Below are 19,843 nucleotides of genomic sequence, written 5' to 3' on the forward strand. Positions count from 1 at the left end.
GCCCTCCGGATCCAGCCTCAGGGAACGCCTAGACCGACAGGTGTCCAACTACATTGTGTTAACAGCCGATGTGGACGCTCTGAGAAGCAAAGAACCCCTGGACTACTGGGTGTGCAGGCTTGACCTGTGGCCAGAGCTGGCACAATTTGCAACGGAACTCTTGGTTTGACCCTCGTCGAGTGTCCTGTACGAAAGGACGTCCAGCGCAGCAGAGGGGATCCTGACCGATCAGCGCACTCGCCTAGCTCACAACAGTGTGGACTACCTCACATTTCTAAAAGTGAATGAGGCATGGATCTCGGAGGAATTCAACACCTGTGTCGACCTCGTGTAATTGAATTTCCTCTTGCCAGCCCACACATATCCACCACCACCGAGAACAAAGAATGGTCCTTGTCTTATATATATACAGCGGCATAAAAGGCCTTTTCTGTCATGTGAATGCCTAATTTTTGGGGCCTCTACTCCAGTGGCCTACAGTAACATTTTTATCCAGTGACCGCCTATTGTACTTCCAGCCACATCATCACAAATACTTTTCTGTTAGGCGAATACATAATTTTTGGGGCCTGTACTGGTCTACAGTAAAATTGTTATTCAGTGACCGCCTAATGTACCTCAGCCACATAATCACTTGTTCTTTTCTGTCAGGTGAATGCCTAATTTTGGGGCCTGTACTGACCTACAGTAAAATTGTGATCCACTGACCGCCTAATATACCTCCAGTCACATAATCACAAGTTCTTTTCTGTCAGGTGACTGCCTAATGTTTAGGGCCTGTACTCCACTGGCCTGCAATAAAATTGTTATCCACTGACCGCCTAACATACCTCCAGCCACATAATCACTTGATCTTTTCTGTCAGGTGAATGCCTAACGTTAGGGATCTGTACTCCACTGGTTTGCAGTAAAATTTTTATCCACTGAATGCCTAATATACCTCCCAGCCACATGATCACAAGTTCTTTTCTGTCAGGTGAATACAAACTACAAATTGGCGTGGTATTACAAAGCAGGAAGTGCTCAACCCCATATGCAGTGGTGCATCTATACCGGGGGGGGCAGATCCTGCACTTGTGGCCCGTTGCTAATGGCAATCCCCAGCAAAAATGCATACAATGGAGGATGCCTGAAGCGGACCACAAGTACCACAATGGACATCCTACACAGGATAGCAATTGTGTGGATGTGATAAGCAATCAAAATGACATAACAAAAACAAAGACAGGTGCACTCTGCGGTCTTACTAACCCTCGTACTGGTGTAAAATTGAGAATTAGCCAACATATCCTGCTTGGAGGACATGTCTGAGCCCGAGCACCGCGCCAAGGTTTCTCAAGTAGCTCGGGCTCAGACATGTCCTCCAAGCAGGATATGTTGGCTAATTCTCAATTTTACACCAGTACGAGGGTTAGTAAGACCGCAGAGTGCACCTGTCTTTGTCTTTGTTTTTGTTATGTTATTCTGTCAGGTGAATGCCTAATTTTTGGCGCCTATACTCCACTGGCCTACAGTAAAATTGTTATTCAGTGAAGGCCTAATGTACCTCCAGCCACATAATCACTTGTTCTTTTCTGTCCGGTGAATGCCTAATGTTTGGGGCCTGTACTCCACTGGCCTGCAGTAAAATTGTTATCCACTGACCGTCTAATATACCTCCAGCCACATAATCACTTGTTCTATTCTGTCAGGTGAATGCCTAATTTTTAAGGCCCATACTCCCGTGGCCTAAAATATAATTTTTCTAGGCTCCAGCAGGGGACATTTTTGAGATATGTCTGTGAAGGTTCTCATTTATCTAGGTCATGGTATATCTGTAAAGAATAAATCAAGGCAACTGGATTAATCTACAGTAAGTCCAGTTGCCTTGATTTATTCTGTACAGATAGACATTTTTGAGAGTTTCCCTTTAAGATGCATAAAAATGGCCCTGATTAAAATACATATTTTTTGTGGGAATTTTTGCCTCTGATATGTCACTGTCCATGTTGTGGGACTATTTGTGCACTTCTAGTAAGTATTTGGTGGCTGCAAATATGACCTGAATGTTTTTCAGGTTCGCCTGCCATTAAAGTGAATGTGGGCCGCCGCAAACGCGTGGTTTGTGAACATTTGATCGCAAAGGCAAATTCGCGAAACATCCTGGCAGCTGTTGGGCCATCACTAATGACCATGCCCTTTAGACACCAGCAGTGCATACCTCAAGAAAGAGGTCACGTGTCGTAAGCTAGCTTGGTGGGTGTATAAGGTGTGCGGTTGACAGTCTGCACACATATTCCTCGTTGTTGTCATGGGTAACAAGGGTGATTTATCAAAGTTGCAAAAAGGGCCAACTATTGGCTTTCAAGCCAAGGGTGCCAGTATTCCTGTAACTGTGCAGTTTGTGAACTGTTTGTGAACTTCTGTGGTGAAAGTGTTTCATAAGTGGGCAAATGGCACCATCTGCTCGGCAAAAGCAGTGGCAAGTTCTATACAGAAGGCATCTTTGTAATACAACCATTTTTTTTTTATTTTTTTTTGCATTAAGAAAACACTCCCCCATTTAGCTAGGGACTAAAAGCATGGCTATCCAGTAGTCATCTATTTGCTTGATGCTAACAATATGATTGTCAGCATGTGAGCAAGCCAGGTTTGCCACCATGCCAGATGACCTGGCCAGGACTGATGATCATGATCATGGCTAATGGTGTCATCAGCATCATCAGCCTCATTCCCTCCACCACCAATTCCTTCTCTGCTGTATGGCTTCTCTCAACCTGGCTCATCAGTTCTAAGTCAGCATGGCAACGCTTCAGTTTTCACATGATAGGAGGGAGGGAGAATGGAATTCAAACTCTGCCTTGTTTCTGTCAGGGTGCGAGGTTGTCCATTGAGAAGTGTGCAGAGGAGGTGGATAATCACCTGGCATAGGACAATCTAGCTGCACAGCCAACAATGCTAAGGAGTGCCTCCTGTTCTCTGCCACATAAAAGTACAAGACAGTATTTTATTTTTAGAAATAATGACAGCTAGATATCTAGAAAGACTGAGCGCACTCCATCAGTTTCTTAAAAGCAATGGAATCCACTATCTGTTATGGCAGCAACTGCACAGCCAGCAGTTTAGCCAGGTGGGAGTTTAGCTTGCACACAAGCTGGGTTCCTGGTATAAGACACTTAGTTTTTCTTTTCTTTTGAAAAAGAGACTAGCTTGCATGTCTCTTTTCAAGAGAAGCATTATGGGGAGGCAGAAGCACAGCAATAAATACAAAAATCTTATTATGAAAAAGCACTGATTGAACAGTTTTCATGTTCCAATTTTTGGACTCTGCCTTGAAAAACTTACTGCATTAACACGTTCGTATTCAATGGACTTTCTTTAGGTAGCACATGAAAACTCACTGCATAAACCCATTAATATTCATTGGACTTTCTTTAGGTAGCATATGAAAATGCGATACCTTAGGCTACTTTCACACGAGCGTTCGGAGCGGATCCGTCTGATGTTTCATCAGACGGATCCGCTCCGATAATGCAGACGTTTGCATCCGTTCAGAACGGATCCGTCTGCATTATTACTTAGAAAATTTTCTAAGTCAGAAAGTAGCCTGAGCGGATCCGTTCAGACTTTACATTGAAAGTCAATGGGGAACGGATCCGCTTGAAGATTGAGCCATATGGTGTCATCTTCAAGCGGATCCGTCCCCATTGACTTCCATTATAAGTCTGGACGGATCCGCTCGCCTCCGCACGGCCAGGCGGACACCCGAACGCTGCAAGCAGCGTTCAGGTGTCCGCTCACTGAGCAGAGCGGAGGCTGAGCGCTGGCAGGCGGATGCATTCTCAGTGGATCCGCCTCCACTGAGAATGCATTAGGGCCAGACGGATGCGTTCGGGGCCGCTCGTGAGCCCCTTCAAACGGAGCGCACGAGCGGACACCCGAACGCTCGTGTGAAAGTAGCCTAAAAAATACTGATTTTTTAAAATGGCCAATGACCCAAAAAGTCAAAATGTCACATAAAATGCAGCTTTTGTGGTGCATTTTATATTTTCTTATTACATTTAAGCTAACATCTGGTTGAAGTATTTTGTGAAAAAAAATTTAAAATGTTGGAAATATCAGGTAAATACTAAAAGAGTCAGAATTACTCCCAAATTAAAAATTGCAATGGAAAAATTCCCTGTAGTAAAATAATGGATACATATTTTTACTCTAGCTCTGCTGGGTGTAAATAAAACTAATAAATACCTGCTTTTCCTGTCCCTTCTCTCTGGGAAACTTTTTCTGTTAGTGATCCTGAAAAAAACAAAAAACATTAAATGAAACTTTTTTGCTTAAATCTCATAGTTTTCATATGTTCTGTGGTAAGTACAAGTATTATTGTGTGATAAAATATTTGTTTTCTTGGTGTAGTGTATTATTAAACACATATATACATATTACATACATATAAGATCCAATACTGACACTACTCTCCCCAGTCTCAAGTTAGCAAATGCAGGTTCAATAAAAATGGTCCCTGGCTTCAGCAATACAGTTTATTTTGATATCAGTAACTCATCATCATAATTGTGAACATCATAACTAAGAAAAAAGAAAAAAACATTAATATCACTGAGCTATCATTTAATTAATGTCAAGTGACAAGTTATCTTTAATGTGATAATGGAAATATTGAGGGTCATTTATGACCAGATTTTGTGGCGTATATCTGGAGAAGATTCTGTCGTACCCCATGGTGTTTGAAGAAGATGGGTCGGCACTGCGGTTTGCAGGGGAGGGCATCCCACTAGTATATAGCGAAGAAGGACCGGCACTCACTTTCTTGATGATATGACTAGGCGATTATTTAAGGCATAATAGCATCATTAGTGACTAGTTTCAGCTCAAGCCTGAGCCTTTTTCAAACTGCAGTTGAGCCGAAACTAGTCACTGATAATGCTATTATGCCTTGAATAAACGTCTCTTCATATCATCAAGAAAGTGAGTGCCGGTCCTTCTTCACACGCCATGGTGTGGCAGAATTGGAGACTTCTTTCCAGCTCACGTCAGACCTAAAAAAAGCGGGCGTAGTGTGGGGGCGGGGAAGGAGGCGGGTCAGTAGTCCTGTCTCAGTCATCATTTTCAATGCCTGGTTTAGGAGTAGAAAATGGTCTAAATGTAAGACACTAGCGCCTCTGCATAACTTTGGCGATCCACCGACAGCTATAGGGATTATTAAGACTGGTGTTTAAAACGACGATCTTTATAAATGTACCCCATTGTTCTTATTGTTCACAGTTGATTATTTATGTCATACGGTATTTAAAAGAATTCACAGCTCTGGGTCACATAGCACAACATACTGTAGTGAGTGTAAATTAAGCAATACTGAAAATATTTTTTACCTAGTTCTTAAAATGTAATCTCTACACCAATAACGCAGGAGAATGACATGAAAGTCATTTAAGAAAATACATGTTTCTTAACTTCTTCTACTCCTACTGTACAAAAATACAGCTAAAGGCAAATACACTGCCTGTCCAAAAATAAAGTCGCCACCTGGATTTAACTAAGCAAATAGTTATGAGTCTTGTATTGGATAATTTCTGCATGGGCGATTATCTTTCAGCTGGCAACAAGTTATTTAACCCAAACTGGTGCAATGAGTTGCTTCTCATTTCTTAAACAACCATGTCGAAAGACACATCTTGTGGTCGTGAAAAAGATGTTAGTCTGTTTGAGTCAAATCATTGGCATGCATCAAGCAGAGAAAAAATGTCTAAGGAGATTGCATAAACTGCTAAAATTGGGTTAAGAACTGTCCAACGCATTATTAAAAACTGGAAGGATAGTGGGGACCCATCATATTTGAAGAAGAAATGTGGCGGGAAAAAAATCCTGAATGATCGTGATCGGCGATCACTTAAACGTTTGGTGAAATCAAATTGAAGAATAACAACAGTAAAACTCAGGGTTATGTTTAATAGTGAAAGTAAGAGCATTTCCACACGCACAATGCGAAGGGAACTCAAGGGATTGGGACTGAACAGCTGTGTAGCCGTAAGAAAACGACTAATCAGTGAGGCAAACCAGAAAAAAAGGCTTCAATTTGCTAGGGAGCATAAAGATTGGACTATGGAGCAATCGAAGAAGGTCATGTGGTCCGATGAGTCAAGATTTACCCTGTTTTAGAGTGATGGGCGCATCAAGGTAAGAAGAGAGGCAGATGAAGTGATGCACCCATCATGCCTCGTGCCTACTGTACAAGCCTGTGGGGGCAGTGCTATGATCTGGGGTTGCAGCAGTTGGTCAGGTCTAGGTTCAGCAACAGTATGTGCACCAAGAATGAGGTCAGCTGACTACCTGAACATACTGAATGACCAGGTTATTCCATCAATGGATTTTTTCTTCCCTGATGGCACGGGCATATTCCAAAATGACAATGCCAGGATTCATCGGGCTCCAATTGTGAAAGAGTGGTTCAGGGAGCATGAGACATCATTTTCATACATGGATTGGCCACCACAGTGTCCGCACCTTAACCCCATTGAGAATCTTTGGGATGTGCTGGAGAAGGTTTTGCAAAGCAGTCAGACTCTACCATCATCAATGCAAGATCTTGGTGAAAAATTAATGCCACACTGGATGGAAATAAATCTTGTTGCAGAAGCTTATCGAAACAGTGCCACAGTGAATGCGTGCTGTAATCAAAGCCAAAGGCGGTCCAACAAAATATTCTTGGTGGCGACTTTTTTTGGACAGGCAGTGTATAAAGACTGTGTCCTCAGTAGTTGATCCCATTTAATGGTTAAAGGAGTTTTAAAAAAAAATAAAAGCACTGTAAATCTGATGGTCAGCAATATATATATATATATATATATATATATATATATACATATATACACACACACATACATAAACATATACATATACATACTTTATATATATTTCCCTAGTTCTGTTCTTGCCCTTTGTTGACATGCAGTTGCACAGCTATGGGGGTGTGTAACAACAATCTCTGAGATTTTCCTCATGAATCTTTGTGGGTGTCAACAAAGACTGGTTTTCTCCTCCCTCTGCTATGCAAAGGGAGTGAAAAAAATTATTGCACTTAGTGCAGTCTGACTGCTGGGATGCTATGTGTGGGACTACAAGTCCAAGCTGTACATTACAAGGACTCCCCCTTCCTGTTCTAGTGCAATACTCTGCAGACACCTGCAGCCAGACAGCCAGAAGAAGAGTACAGAGGAGAGACCTTCTTCGGTCTTTGTCACCTTTGTGTTTGCAGGTTGAGAAGGGAGGGAAGATCCTGTGCACAGCATTCATCTTCTCAGTCCCTGGAGAAAAGGAAACCGTGCAACTGCTCAGTACCTGAGGCAGAGCCTCCAACCCCGAGTTTGTGCTGCTGATTGTAGAAGGGGTTAAACTGTCCTGAAGAATTCAGTGGGAGGGGTGACACAGGGCAGACAGCTCAGCCAGCAGATCGGGCAGTGCCGGGGGTGTGGCTTATCACTACAACTACCACAGCCTTCGCAGTGAAGTTCCTTGCACAGAGGCAGACCTTTTCCTCCTGTTCCATCAGGCTTGTGCATTGAACGTCAGTGCAGGGAAAGAAGCTGTCATCACAGGTCATATGATGCTTAGCTAACTAGAAGAACAGGGCCACTGTAGATAAAGTAGATGAATTGAAAGTCCCTTACATTTGATTCAAATTTTATGAATATACAACAAACAAAAAAATAACTTGGACAGCGGTTTACCCAAAAAGATGCTAAAAATTGCAAGCATGCAAAATTACTTAGAATATCTGATACTGTCACGGATGAGGTAAAGGAGTAAACACCACACACAGGGGGGAAGGTAAAAGCCACTAGGCCTCAACACTAGGGAAGGGAAAGGGTCACCACCTAATGAACCATACTCCTAGCCCTGACTCCTAACTGTATAGGCACCCCTTGAAGGTAGAAATACCCATACACAGGAACCTGGAAGCCCTGGAGACCCTGAGGAGCCATAAATATATTGGCAGGGCTGAGACAACTCTTTCCTTTCCAGATGAAGGAACAAGCGTCTCCCTGAGGCCTAGTAACAACAACCAAGGGGAAAAGACAAAATACAAACAAGCGAGACACTTAGCTTCTGTTGTAGAAGGATGAGGAGAAACTCAGGGAGAACCACACTCCAGCTCTTTCAAAAACCAAATGAAGCAATCTACCGCATAGTCAGAAGGGTGGGGTCAGACTATAAAGGGTAGAAGTGATGACCACTGAGCAACAGCTGAGACAAGGGAAGTGGTCCTTAACCCCATCAACACTGAATCAAGAGAAATCAAGAAGGCTGTTAGATTCCTCCACGCTCAGCCAGTCTCCTTGATTTCCTGACATGTCACCTGAGGGACCGTGACAGATATATACAGTACTGTGCATCTGTAGCCCAAGAAACTACCTACTTGTTCAGCCTTGCTCTTGGATTGACCAGCAATGTTCTCGTAAAGAAGGGCAGCAGGATGTATCATGAGCTACCAAATGCACAGCTTGCATCAGGGAGTCTGAGAAGCAGTGCAGCCATCTTGTATGGCTGAAGAGGAGCCCAGGAAGTGGCAGATCTCAGGCTCAAAAGATGAAAAGGAGGGCATCAGGTAACTATAACTGAAACTGATAGATATTTATACATACAGTATAATACATATAAAACATAACTTGTATTATGCACACTTAAAAACAAATGAATAGTCACTAGAGATGAGCAGAGTTTTTAAAAATTCTATTTGGAAGCTTTACAGAAGTTTGACCAAAAATTTGATTTGTTACAATTTAATTTGTCATGAATCATGTTAAAACCCTATTCAGCCTATCAATGCCTAATAATTATGCACACCTGATATAGGGTGTTGATGTCATTAGACCACACCCCTTCTCATTACAGAGATGCACATCACCTAATATGCTTAATTGGTAGTAGGCTTTCGAGCCTATACAGCTTGGAGTAAGACAACATGCATAAAGAGGATGATGTGGTCAAAATACTCATTTGCCTAATAATTCTGCACGCAGTGTACTGTGGTGATGTGTACGGTAAAGTGGTGGAAGGTGTGTAGATCTCACCCAGATACCTCAGCTGGATGAGATAACTGAAATCCAGAAAGCTGCAGTGGTTTCAGCAAAGTGTAGTTTGCTGAGACAGGTTTTGTTTAGATTCTGTTCTGGGTTTTTGCTGTTTTAACCCATTCACTACCAACGCTGTACATGTAACACAGGCAAACAGCAGAGACCTGCCGCTATTTACCGTGACCGGCAATAATGCTGATCGCTGTATTTAAAGGCTTTAGAAACCGTGATCAAGTGAGATCACGGCATCTAAATGGGCAAAAAAAAACTACGGCCAATGGGCTGTCGGTAATTGCTTTTAATGCTGTGAGTCTCGCTGACGTGGCTCACAGCCAGTGATGGCCAGTTCGCATTGTTCGCCCGCGAACACATGCGGGCTGCCATCTTTTCTCACAAGTCCGGCGAGGCACAGGTAAGCCCTTACCTGTGCCTGCGTCGTGAGCCGGTCTGAAATCAAATGCGGTCACCGGGAGCAGGCAGTTCAGAGAAAAGCCGTCGGGGGCCTTCATCGGGCTGTTCTCGGAACTGCCTGCTCCCGCTGACCGCATTTGTTTAAGACCGGCTCGCGGCGCAGGCACAGGTAAGGGCTTACATGTGCCTCGCCAGACTTCTGAGAAAAGATGGCAGCCCGCATGTGTTCGCGGGTGAACAATGCGAACTGGCCATCACTGCTCACAGCATTCATGCTGCAATTCTTATTTTGGCCACCAGATGGCCGGCCAAGATAAGAAATGAGCAATTTACAATAATAAAGTCATTTTAAAAATACATGATGGTTCAAAATGAAAAATTAACAGATTTTATAGGCTCATATATGAGCTTCAAAATCATTACGAAAAAAAAGTTAAAAAATATATAAAAAATAAAAAACTAAAGTTTAAATCACCACTTTCCGTATAATAAAAAAATAAATACCTAAATAAAAAAATATATAAACATCATGGGTATCAACACAACCGAAAACATCCATACTATTAAAATATAAAAATATTTTTCCAATACGGAAAATGGCATAACTGAAAAAATGGTCAAAATGGCCAATTTTCCATTTTTCATTGCTTCTCTTATCCAAAATAATGTAATATAGTGTAATCAAAAAGTCACACACACCCCAAAATGGTATCAATAAAAAGCACAGATTGTCCCTCAAAAAATGAGCCCCTATACAGCTCAGTAGACATAACTATAAAAAAAAGGTATGGGGTCAGAATATAGTGATGTAATTTTTTTTATTTTTTTTCAAAGTTAACATTCGCCCCCCACACACATTTAGACATAAAAAAAAACTATACATATGGGGTATCATTGTAATGGTATTAACCCAGAGAATGAATTGCATGGGTCAGTTTTGCTGCACACGAAAAGCCGTGGGAACAAAACCCATAAAGCGGTGGAGGAATTGCATTTTTTTTCCAATTCCACCCCATTTGGAATTTTTTTTACTGCCTCCTACTACACTGTATGGCATAATTAATGGTGACATTAGAAAGTAGAACTTCTCTCGCCAAAAATAAGCCCTCACATAGCTATGTGAACGGAAATATAAAAAAGTTTCCGGTAGTGAAAGGGTTAAAGAGCAGAGACCCAGGGCTAAAATCTGTGATTAGCCATAATGTTGATCTCCGGGAATTAAGAAAATGAAAATACCAAAATATTTCTATATTATAAATATATTCCCAAATACCTTTCATTAGTAATAATGGCTCATTTTGTCTGGGGAGCAATAATTAGGAGTAGAGATGAGCGAATTTCATATTTAGAATTTTACTTGCGCTTCGTTTGGTGGTAAAAGCAGAATTGTGTTATCGATTCCGTTAGCATGGACCATAACGCAATTTTATGACTGAATGTATAACTAAATGCCTTTAGAACCATTCCGTTATTAATTCCGTCATAATAGAATTCTATGGCCTGTATAACGGATCCGTCCTCTTTCCGTTATGCAGGGGAGACCTGTCCTGCATAACGGAAAAAGGACAGATCCGTTATGCAAGCCATAGACTTCTATTATGACGGAATGAATAACGGAATGCCTCTAAAGGCATTCCGTTATACATTCCGTCATAGAATTGCATTAAGCGAAAACGAATTTCATAACATGAAATTCGCTCCTCTCTAATTAAAAGAAATAAATGGCCGCCATCCTATTAGTACACAAAACCTCTCCTAATCACACAGGAGGACAAGTTACTTCACAACACTTTGCTAAAGAGCTGCACAGCCTCCGCTCTGCTCTGCTTGTCAGGGACTATGATCTGGAATACAGATGAGAAGATCTTCAGCTGAATCTCTGTAGGAATGGAGTTCATGAGGAGACATGAAGTACAGAGATGGTAATTGAGACTGCATACAAGTGCTGTTGCTCATTATCCACATCCCCACCCTCATGTCTCCTCCATTCCTACAGAGATTCAGCTGAAGCTCTTATCATCTGTATTCAGAATCATAATCCCTGACAAGCAGAACAGATAGGAGGATGAGGCAGCTCTTTAGCTCTGAAGTAACTTGTCCTGCTGTCTGATTAGGACCAGTTTTGTGTGTATTAATAGGACGGTGGCCATTTTATTTCTCCTAATGATTGCTCAAGAGACTAAACAAGCCATTAAAACTACTGAAAAGTATTTGGGAATATATTTATAAAAAAGTAATATATAAATATTTTCATTTTCTTAATTCCCAGAGAACCCCTTTAATCCTCAGATGCCATGATTTTTGTAACCATGGCATCTGAGGTGGATTTCCCCAAGAGTGCTGCACCACAAATAGTGGTCCACAATGCACAGGTACCGCTGCAGGCAGTTTGCAGATGTGGACCCTTTCACTTCAATGGGCCTGTGATCCGCAAGATACACTCCGCACTGCAAAAAAAATGTTTCCCTCTTTCTTCAAAATAAAGGTAAAAATAAATATATCAGTTTTCTCTGCCACAATTGAAAACGGATCCATCCTCTATTGACTTTCAATGGAGTTCAAAACAGATCCGTTTTGGAAATGTTAAAGAAATGTTAAAGATAATACAACCAGACCCGTTCATAACGGATGCAGATGGTTCTATTATCAGTAATAGAAGCATTTTTGCTGGACCCTTCCAGATCCAGCAAAAATGCAAGTGTGAAAGTAGCCTTACACTGTACCCCATTTGGATTTTTTTTACAGCTTCACACCACATCAAATTCAAAAGTAGATGGTGCAAATAGAAAATACTATTTATCTCGCAAAAAAAAAAGAAGCTATAATGGAAAATTATGTTATGGCTCCGGGAAATCCAAAAGTAAAAAAAAAATGGAAAATAGCCTCGTCCTGAAGGGGTTAAAAAGCTTGTCCTGCCATATACATTCATGACCAATCATCAAGATAGGTCATCAATATCTGTTCAGCAGGGGTCCGACACACGGCACCCCGCCCATTAGCTGTGCGAAGAGGAGGCGCCGCTTTCTGGTCATTACACTATGCAGGGGCTCAGGAGGGTTTGCTTGTAGGGAACTTCAGGGAAGCACATCCTCCTTCTTCACTAGCTGCTAATTTCTAACAGACTCGGAGGGCACCACTGATGGGAGCAGGCTGTACATGCTCTGCTCTTACAGGTGAGGGAGAAGAGTGCAGGCACAGATAGACTGCACAGATCATCTGGCATGGACGAGCTTGCTGTGATGCTCCTCCATGTCGCGTGCAGCCATGGACGAAGTCGGCTGCAGGGCAGAGCAGGGCTCAGGGGGCGTGGCTTCAGATTATAGAAAAAAAAAAGGCATATCTACTTAATGACATATATTAGAAATGGACTTTTTCCCTGCCTCCTACAAAGTAGTAGAAAATACATGGAGCATGGCCAACCCCTTTAACTGTCGAAAGAAAAAATGACTCATCTGCACAAGCTTCCACAAATTAGGTCTTAATGGGAATGCTTGCCCGTATTTATACATGGCACACACAATTGTTAATTGGCAGAAGAAAAAGTTATTTTTTAAGGACAAGCATCCAAAAATTAGTCCTTTATGGGGGCAAAATGCCTGACCATATTTGTACACGGCATGCACAAGTGTTTAGTTGTCAGAAGAAAGAGTGACTTGTTATACACAAGCGTCCAAAATTATGCATTATGGGGCCAAGTTCCCTGCCCTTATTTATACAATGTAAATTCATAAGAACATAGAAGTTATACTAGTAAGAAAAAAAGAGCCTGGAAAAATTCCTTCTAATTGGGAACAGCAGCAGTACAGTGTGAAAACACCCTCAAGGTATTCAAATTAGGGAAATTTGGAAGTTTTTTGCATTTTTTTTTTTTAGGAACATTTTCACCATACTTCCAAAACAGATATTGTCAAACATTAATAGAACCTCAAAATAATGAACCCTCTTCAACCACCCACCCACTCTTCTTTGTGGAAGAGAGATATATTTATTGTGATTGTGTGACAGTAAGGAAAAAGTTTCATCACCACATAATTATGACACAATGGAATGTTTTGGGCCAAATAAAGGGAATGATTTATTTTGTGTTTTATGGCAATATATAAAAATTTGGGGAAAATATGCTACATTTAGGCTAATAATGTAAAGATGTGTGTGTCACGGATGAAGTTGCAGATAGCTGGAAGTTATGAATAAACGTCCGACTGGCTTGATCCCAAACTAAGAAACATATAGGTGACCCCTATAAAACCCTAAGAGCTCACCCTGACTGCTAAGCACATACAAGGGTCTCAAAGGTAGACGATTGTATGCCCCCGTACCTAAAACTTTGTGTCACCTGAAAACTCTATAATAGTGAGGGGACACGACCACCGGCTCCCTGCACTTCATACGGAGGGAGTCAGGGTCACCTAGAATCAAGCCAGTAAGGAAACACAATACATGAAAGGACTTATCTGAACAAGCAGCAGCAGAAGACTCCAGCAGTGAACACTTCAATCCAGGAAGTAGTATAAACCGCAAAGTGAGGCAATATGGGATGGAATATAAAGGAAAGAGGATTAGTCTAAATAGGTGACACCTGGGAGAAGAAAATGAGATGAGAAAGTGAAACCAAAACAAAGAACATCATGCAAGAGGTAGAGAAGGACGTCTGTCAGACCTTCTCACAGAAGTGGCGGTGACAGTACCCCTCCCTCTACGGGTGGACTCCGGACACTCAGAACCCACCTTCTCAGGATGAGACCTATGGAAAGCCTTGATGAGACGAGTGGCCTTAATGTCCGCCACTGGGACCCACATCCTCTCCTCAGGACCATAACCCTCCCAATGAACAAGGTACTGGAGAGAACCACGGACAATGCGAGAATCCACAATCCTAGAGACCTGGAATTCAAGATTACTGTCAACAAAAATCGGAGGAGGAGGCAAAGAGGAGGGTACAGTGGGTTGGACATAAGGTTTTAATAGGGACCTGTGAAAAACATTATGGATCTTCCAAGTCTGAGGAAGATCAAGACGGAAGGCAACGGGATTGATGACGGACAAGATCTTGTAAGGCCCAATAAACTTAGGACCCAACTTCCAGGAGGGAACCTTCAGTTTGATATTCTTTGTAGACAACCACACCAGATCACCCACATTCAGGTCCGGACCAGGCACACGTCTCTTATCCGCCACACGCTTATATCTGTCACTCATCCTCTTCAGATTACCCTGAATCTTTTGCCAAATAAATGACAAAGACGAGGAAAATCTCTCCTCATCAGGTAAACCAGAAGACCCCTCTCCAGAGAATGTCCCAAACTGCTGATGAAACCCATATGCACGAAAAAATGGTGACTTATCAGAGGACTTCTGGCGACGGTTATTTAAAGCAAACTCAGCAAGGGAGAAAAAAGAATACCAATCCTCCTGATTCTCCGCCACAAAACAGCACAGATATAGGTCTCCAGATTCTGATTGACGCGTTCGGTCTGACCATTCGACTGCGGATGAAAAGCAGAAGAAAATGACAACTGAATCCCCAAGCGAGAACAGAAGGCCTTCCAGAATCTGGAAACAAATTGCGTGCCCCTATCAGAAACAATGTCTGAAGGAATGCCATGCAATTTAACAATGTGATCAACAAACGCTTGCGCCAACGTCTTAGCATTGGGTAACCCAGGAAAGGGAATAAAATGCGCCATTTTGCTAAAATGGTCCACTACCACCAGAATCACAGTCTTCCCCGAGGAACGAGGCAGGTCCGTAATGAAGTCCATGGACAGATGCGTCCAAGGACGGGAAGAAATGGGTAACGGGAGGAGAGAACCCGATGGCCGTGAATGAGGGACCTTGGCACGAGCGCAGGTCTCGCAGGCTGTCACAAAACCCTCAACCGTCTTACGAAGAGCCGGCCACCAAAATCTCAGAGCAATGAGATCTACTGTGGCTCTACTCCCCGGGTGCCCAGCAAGGACAGTATCGTGGTGCTCCTTAAAAACCTTGCCTGAACCTCTGCCTCCAAATCAGGATAAAGAGCAGAGACGACCACCCCTTCAGCCAAAATGGGACCCGGGTCTTCAAAGTTCCCCCCTCCCGGACAGAAACGTGACAGGGCATCCGCCTTCACATTTTTAACCCCAGGGCGGAACGTGACAACAAAATTAAACCTAGAAAAGAACAAAGACCATCTGGCCTGTCTCAGGTTCAGACGCTTGGCTGATTCCAAGTAGGCCAGATTCTTATGGTCGGTAAACACGGTAATAGGGTGTCTGGCTCCCTCTAACCAATGGCGCCATTCCTCAAAAGCTAATTTGATGGCCAACAACTCCCTATCTCCCACATCGTAATTTCTCTCTGCAGAGGATAATTTCCTTGAGAAAAAGGCACACGGTCGCCATTTGGCATGAGAGAGACACTGAGATAAGACCACACCCACACCCACCCCAGAAGCGTCCACCTCAACAATAAAAGGTAGAGAGACATCAGGTTGTACCAAAATGGGAGTGGAAGCAAAACTCTCTTTGATACTAGAAAAGGCCTTAAGCGCATCTACCGACCAGGAGGAAAAATCTACCCCCTTTTTAGTCATATCAGTGAGTGGATTAACAACAGAGGAATAATTCAAAATGGGCAAAACCCAAAAACCACATCAGCGCCTTCCGATTCTCAGGAAGCTCCCAATCAAGCACAGCGCGGACCTTCTCAGGGTCCATGCGAAAACCAGAAGCGGAGAGAAGAAAACCAAGAAATTGAATCTCCGGAACCGCAAACACACATTTTTCCAGTTTAGCGTACAATTTATTCTCCCGCAGAATCAGCAAGACCTGACATAGGTGGTCGCTATGAGTTTTGAAATCAGGAGAAAAAATCAAAATGTCATCTTGATACACCAGTACAAATTTCCCCATTAAATGATAAAAAATGCTGTTCACAAAATGTTGGAAGACGGCCAGAGCATTCATCAAACCAAAGGGCATAACCAAATTCTCGAAATGACCCTCAGGGGTATTGAAGGCCGTCTTCCATTCGTCCCCTTCCTTGACCCTGACTAGGTTGTATGCCCCTCTTAAATCCAACTTAGAAAAAACTTTAGCCCCAACAATCTGGTTAAACAGGTCCGGGATCAGAGGAAGCGGATATGGGTCACGAATTGTGATACAGTTCAGCTCCCTGAAATCCAGACAAGGTCTTAAAGAACCATCTTTTTTCTTAACAAAAAAAAAACCCACCAGCAACAGGTGACTTCGAGGGTCGAAAGTGTCCCTTTCTCAGGCTCTCAGAGATATAAGTACGCATAGCGACTCTTTCAGGTTGGGAGAGATTGTATAAACGTGATTTTGGCAGCTTGGCGCCTGGGATGAGATTAATAGGGCAGTCGTACTCCCGGTGCGGGGGCAACTCCTGGACACCACTCTCGGAAAACACATCCGAAAATTCAGAGAGAAAAGATGGTACAGTCTTGGTAGAAACCTCTGAAAGAGATGCCGTAAGGCAATTCTCTCTGCAAAACTCACTCCAACCATTTATTTGCCTTGCTTGCCAATCAATGGTGGGGTTATGTTTAGTGAGCCAGGGTAGCCCCAACACTAGAGGAGTAGGTAATCCGCTTAGGACGAAACATGACATATCCTCAACATGAGCGTCAACCACAGTCAAACAGATATTGTGAACTATGCCCTTTAACGATCTTTGAGAAAGTGGAGCGGAATCGATAGCAAAAACAGGTATATCCTTTTCCAAAGTGCATACCTGGAAAGCATGCGTTATTGCAAATTGATTATCAATGAGATTGACAGCTGCTCCACTACTATACAAAAATCTCACAATGTTCTTGCTGTCTAGCGCCACCCTGGCAGGTAGGAGAAAACGGGAACTACAAGCAAACGGCAAACCTTCAATTTCCGCATCAACCTTGTCAATAGTAGCAGTCCTTGGTGACCATGTGGCGCCAGGGGTGGTGTGGAGTGGGCCCGGCGTGCATGCTGGTAACGGCTTTCCCTGGATATAATGGAGGCCATTTTGGCACAGAAAATGACGGAAATTCAGGCGGATCCAGCATGTAAGTGGAACCTACACTTTCTGAATTTTATGATAGCTGCTATGGCACATAACAGGTATATTTAGTGTTAGGAACCCGTCTAACTAGAGATTGCCTTGACGTTCGGCAGACGGGCTCAAATAATTTTGTACAAAACGATTTGCCAAGTATCTCTAACTTATTAGTTCAGCATTTGCTATTATGATGCAATTTTGTACCTTATTTGATTTGCAGTGAGCTGTTGCATTGCTTGTTTTGTTTAACAGTCTTGTTCTCAGCCATAGCAACGTGCCCCTGCGCTTTGGGATGTGCTGACTGACCCCCTTTTTCTTTGCAGTTCTTCAATAGTAGCAAAAGGAAAGTTTTTAGAGGTTTTTTTTCTTTTTGTTTCTTTTTTATTACCCTCAAAACTCCATGAATCTCCTAGAGGGGCAAACATTAGCCAAATGATTTATACCCCCACAACAGAAACAAACCCTCCTCTGAGAGTTGAATCCTCTACTATGCGAGGCAAGCAAACCCAGCTGCATGGCCTCCTGCTCAGAGGGGATTGAGAGAGACTGAGACCCCTGTGTACTGAATGAGACCTCCCCACTGTCCTTGGGCTGAATATGACAGGAAGTAGTGGTCTCTCCTCTCTCTCTAAGACGCCTGTCAATACGAACAGCTAGAGACATGGCAGACTCCAACGAGGCAGGTCTCAAATGAAAAGCAAATGCATCTTTCAATCCCTCCGAAAGACCATGGCAAAATTGACTTCGGAGTGCAGCATCATTCCAACTAGTATCAGCTGCCCATCTCCGAAATTCTGAACAATATATCTCTGCGGACTGTTTACCCTGGCATAAAAGACGCAGTTTAGATTCAGCCAGAGCAAAACGATCCGGGTCATCATATATCTCCCCCAGGGCTACAAAAAATTCATCCACCGATCGGAGGGGCCGTGCCCCCACCGGCAGCAAAAAAGCCCAAGACTGAGCATTATCCCTGAGCAGCGAGATGATGATCCCCACCCTCTGCTGCTCATCACCAGAGGAATGGGGAAGTAGGCGAAAATGGAGTTTGCAAGCCTCTCTAAAACGAACAAAATTCTCACTACCCCCGGAGAACGTATCCGGAAGCGAGATCTTAGGCTCAGAACTAACTCCATGAACGCAAGCAGAACCGGTCACCTGAAACTGAGACACAGTTTTACGGAGATCTGCTACCTCCAGTGAAAGACCCTGCATGCGGTCAATCAAGGCTGAAACCGGATCCATGCTTAAGACGGTAATGGCAATTTATAATGTCACGGATGAAGTTGCAGATAGCTGGAAGTTATGAATAAACGTCCGACTGGCTTGATCCCAAACTAAGGAGCATATAGGTGACCCCTATAAAACCCTAAGAGCTCACCCTGACTGCTAAGCAGATACAAGGGTCTCAAAAGGTAGACGATTGTATGCCCCCGTACCTAAGACTTTGTGACACCTGAAAACCCTATAATAGTGAGGGGACACGACCACCGGCTCCCTGCACTTCATACAGAGGGAGTCAGGGTCACCTAGAATCAAGCCAGCAAGGAAACATAATACATGAAAGGACTTATCTGAACAAGCAGCAGCAGAAGACTCCAGCAGTGAACACTTCAATCCACGAAGTAATATAAACCGCAAAGTGAGGCAGTATGGGACGGAATATAAAGGAAAGAGGATTAGTCTAAATAGGTGACACCTGGGAGAAGAAAATGAGATGAGAAAGTGAAACCAAAACAAAGAACATCATGCAAGAGGTAGAGAAGGACGTCTGTCAGACCTTCTCACAGAAGTGGCGGTGACAGTGTGATATTCCCATAAGCAATCTTTTATACAGAAGCCAGGGTTTGACAGATAATGGGGACAATAATATCTCGTGTCTCTTAAGGAATAGACTCAGAGAAATGCCTTTCACTTAGTCTACTGATAGACTAGAACCAAGAGCTCCCAGGGATATCATCTGTCAGGTACCGCAGTGAGGTTATAATTTACTCTTGAAAAATGAGGAAAGAAGCCTGATTTCTAGAATCTTTATTTACCACATAGGAACTGTATACTGCCAACTGCAGCAGATACAGAGACACCTTTTTAACCAGTGGTTGGATTACCATAGCGTCAGGTATGGTTTCATCATTTGGTCATTGAACTCTATTGCCCCCATGTACTGATTATATTCAAGGACGTTGCTTTTCAGTATTTTGTCAATTCTTATTCACTTTGCTGGTACTGTATTGCGCTGTGGTTTTTCTGAATGAAAATCTGTGCAGAAAAAACATGCAAAAGGAGGAGGGACATGAAGTTGGTGCAACAGTCTGCCCTGTTGTTGT

General features: G+C 42.9%; 1 protein-coding gene across 1 annotated transcript in view; it reads right to left on the reverse strand.

The window, feature by feature from the left end:
- SMOC2 (SPARC related modular calcium binding 2) overlaps nt 1-19,843 on the reverse strand; it is a 500,318-nt gene that overhangs the window by 263,835 nt on the left and 216,640 nt on the right. The window contains exon 5 of the mRNA XM_040429405.1: nt 4,228-4,275. Within this exon, the coding sequence (XP_040285339.1) occupies nt 4,228-4,275 (48 nt within the window). The remainder of the gene's footprint in view (nt 1-4,227; nt 4,276-19,843) is intronic.

The sequence above is a fragment of the Bufo bufo genome, chromosome 4 (assembly GCF_905171765.1).
Source record: "Bufo bufo chromosome 4, aBufBuf1.1, whole genome shotgun sequence".
Taxonomy (NCBI): Eukaryota; Metazoa; Chordata; class Amphibia; order Anura; family Bufonidae; genus Bufo; species Bufo bufo.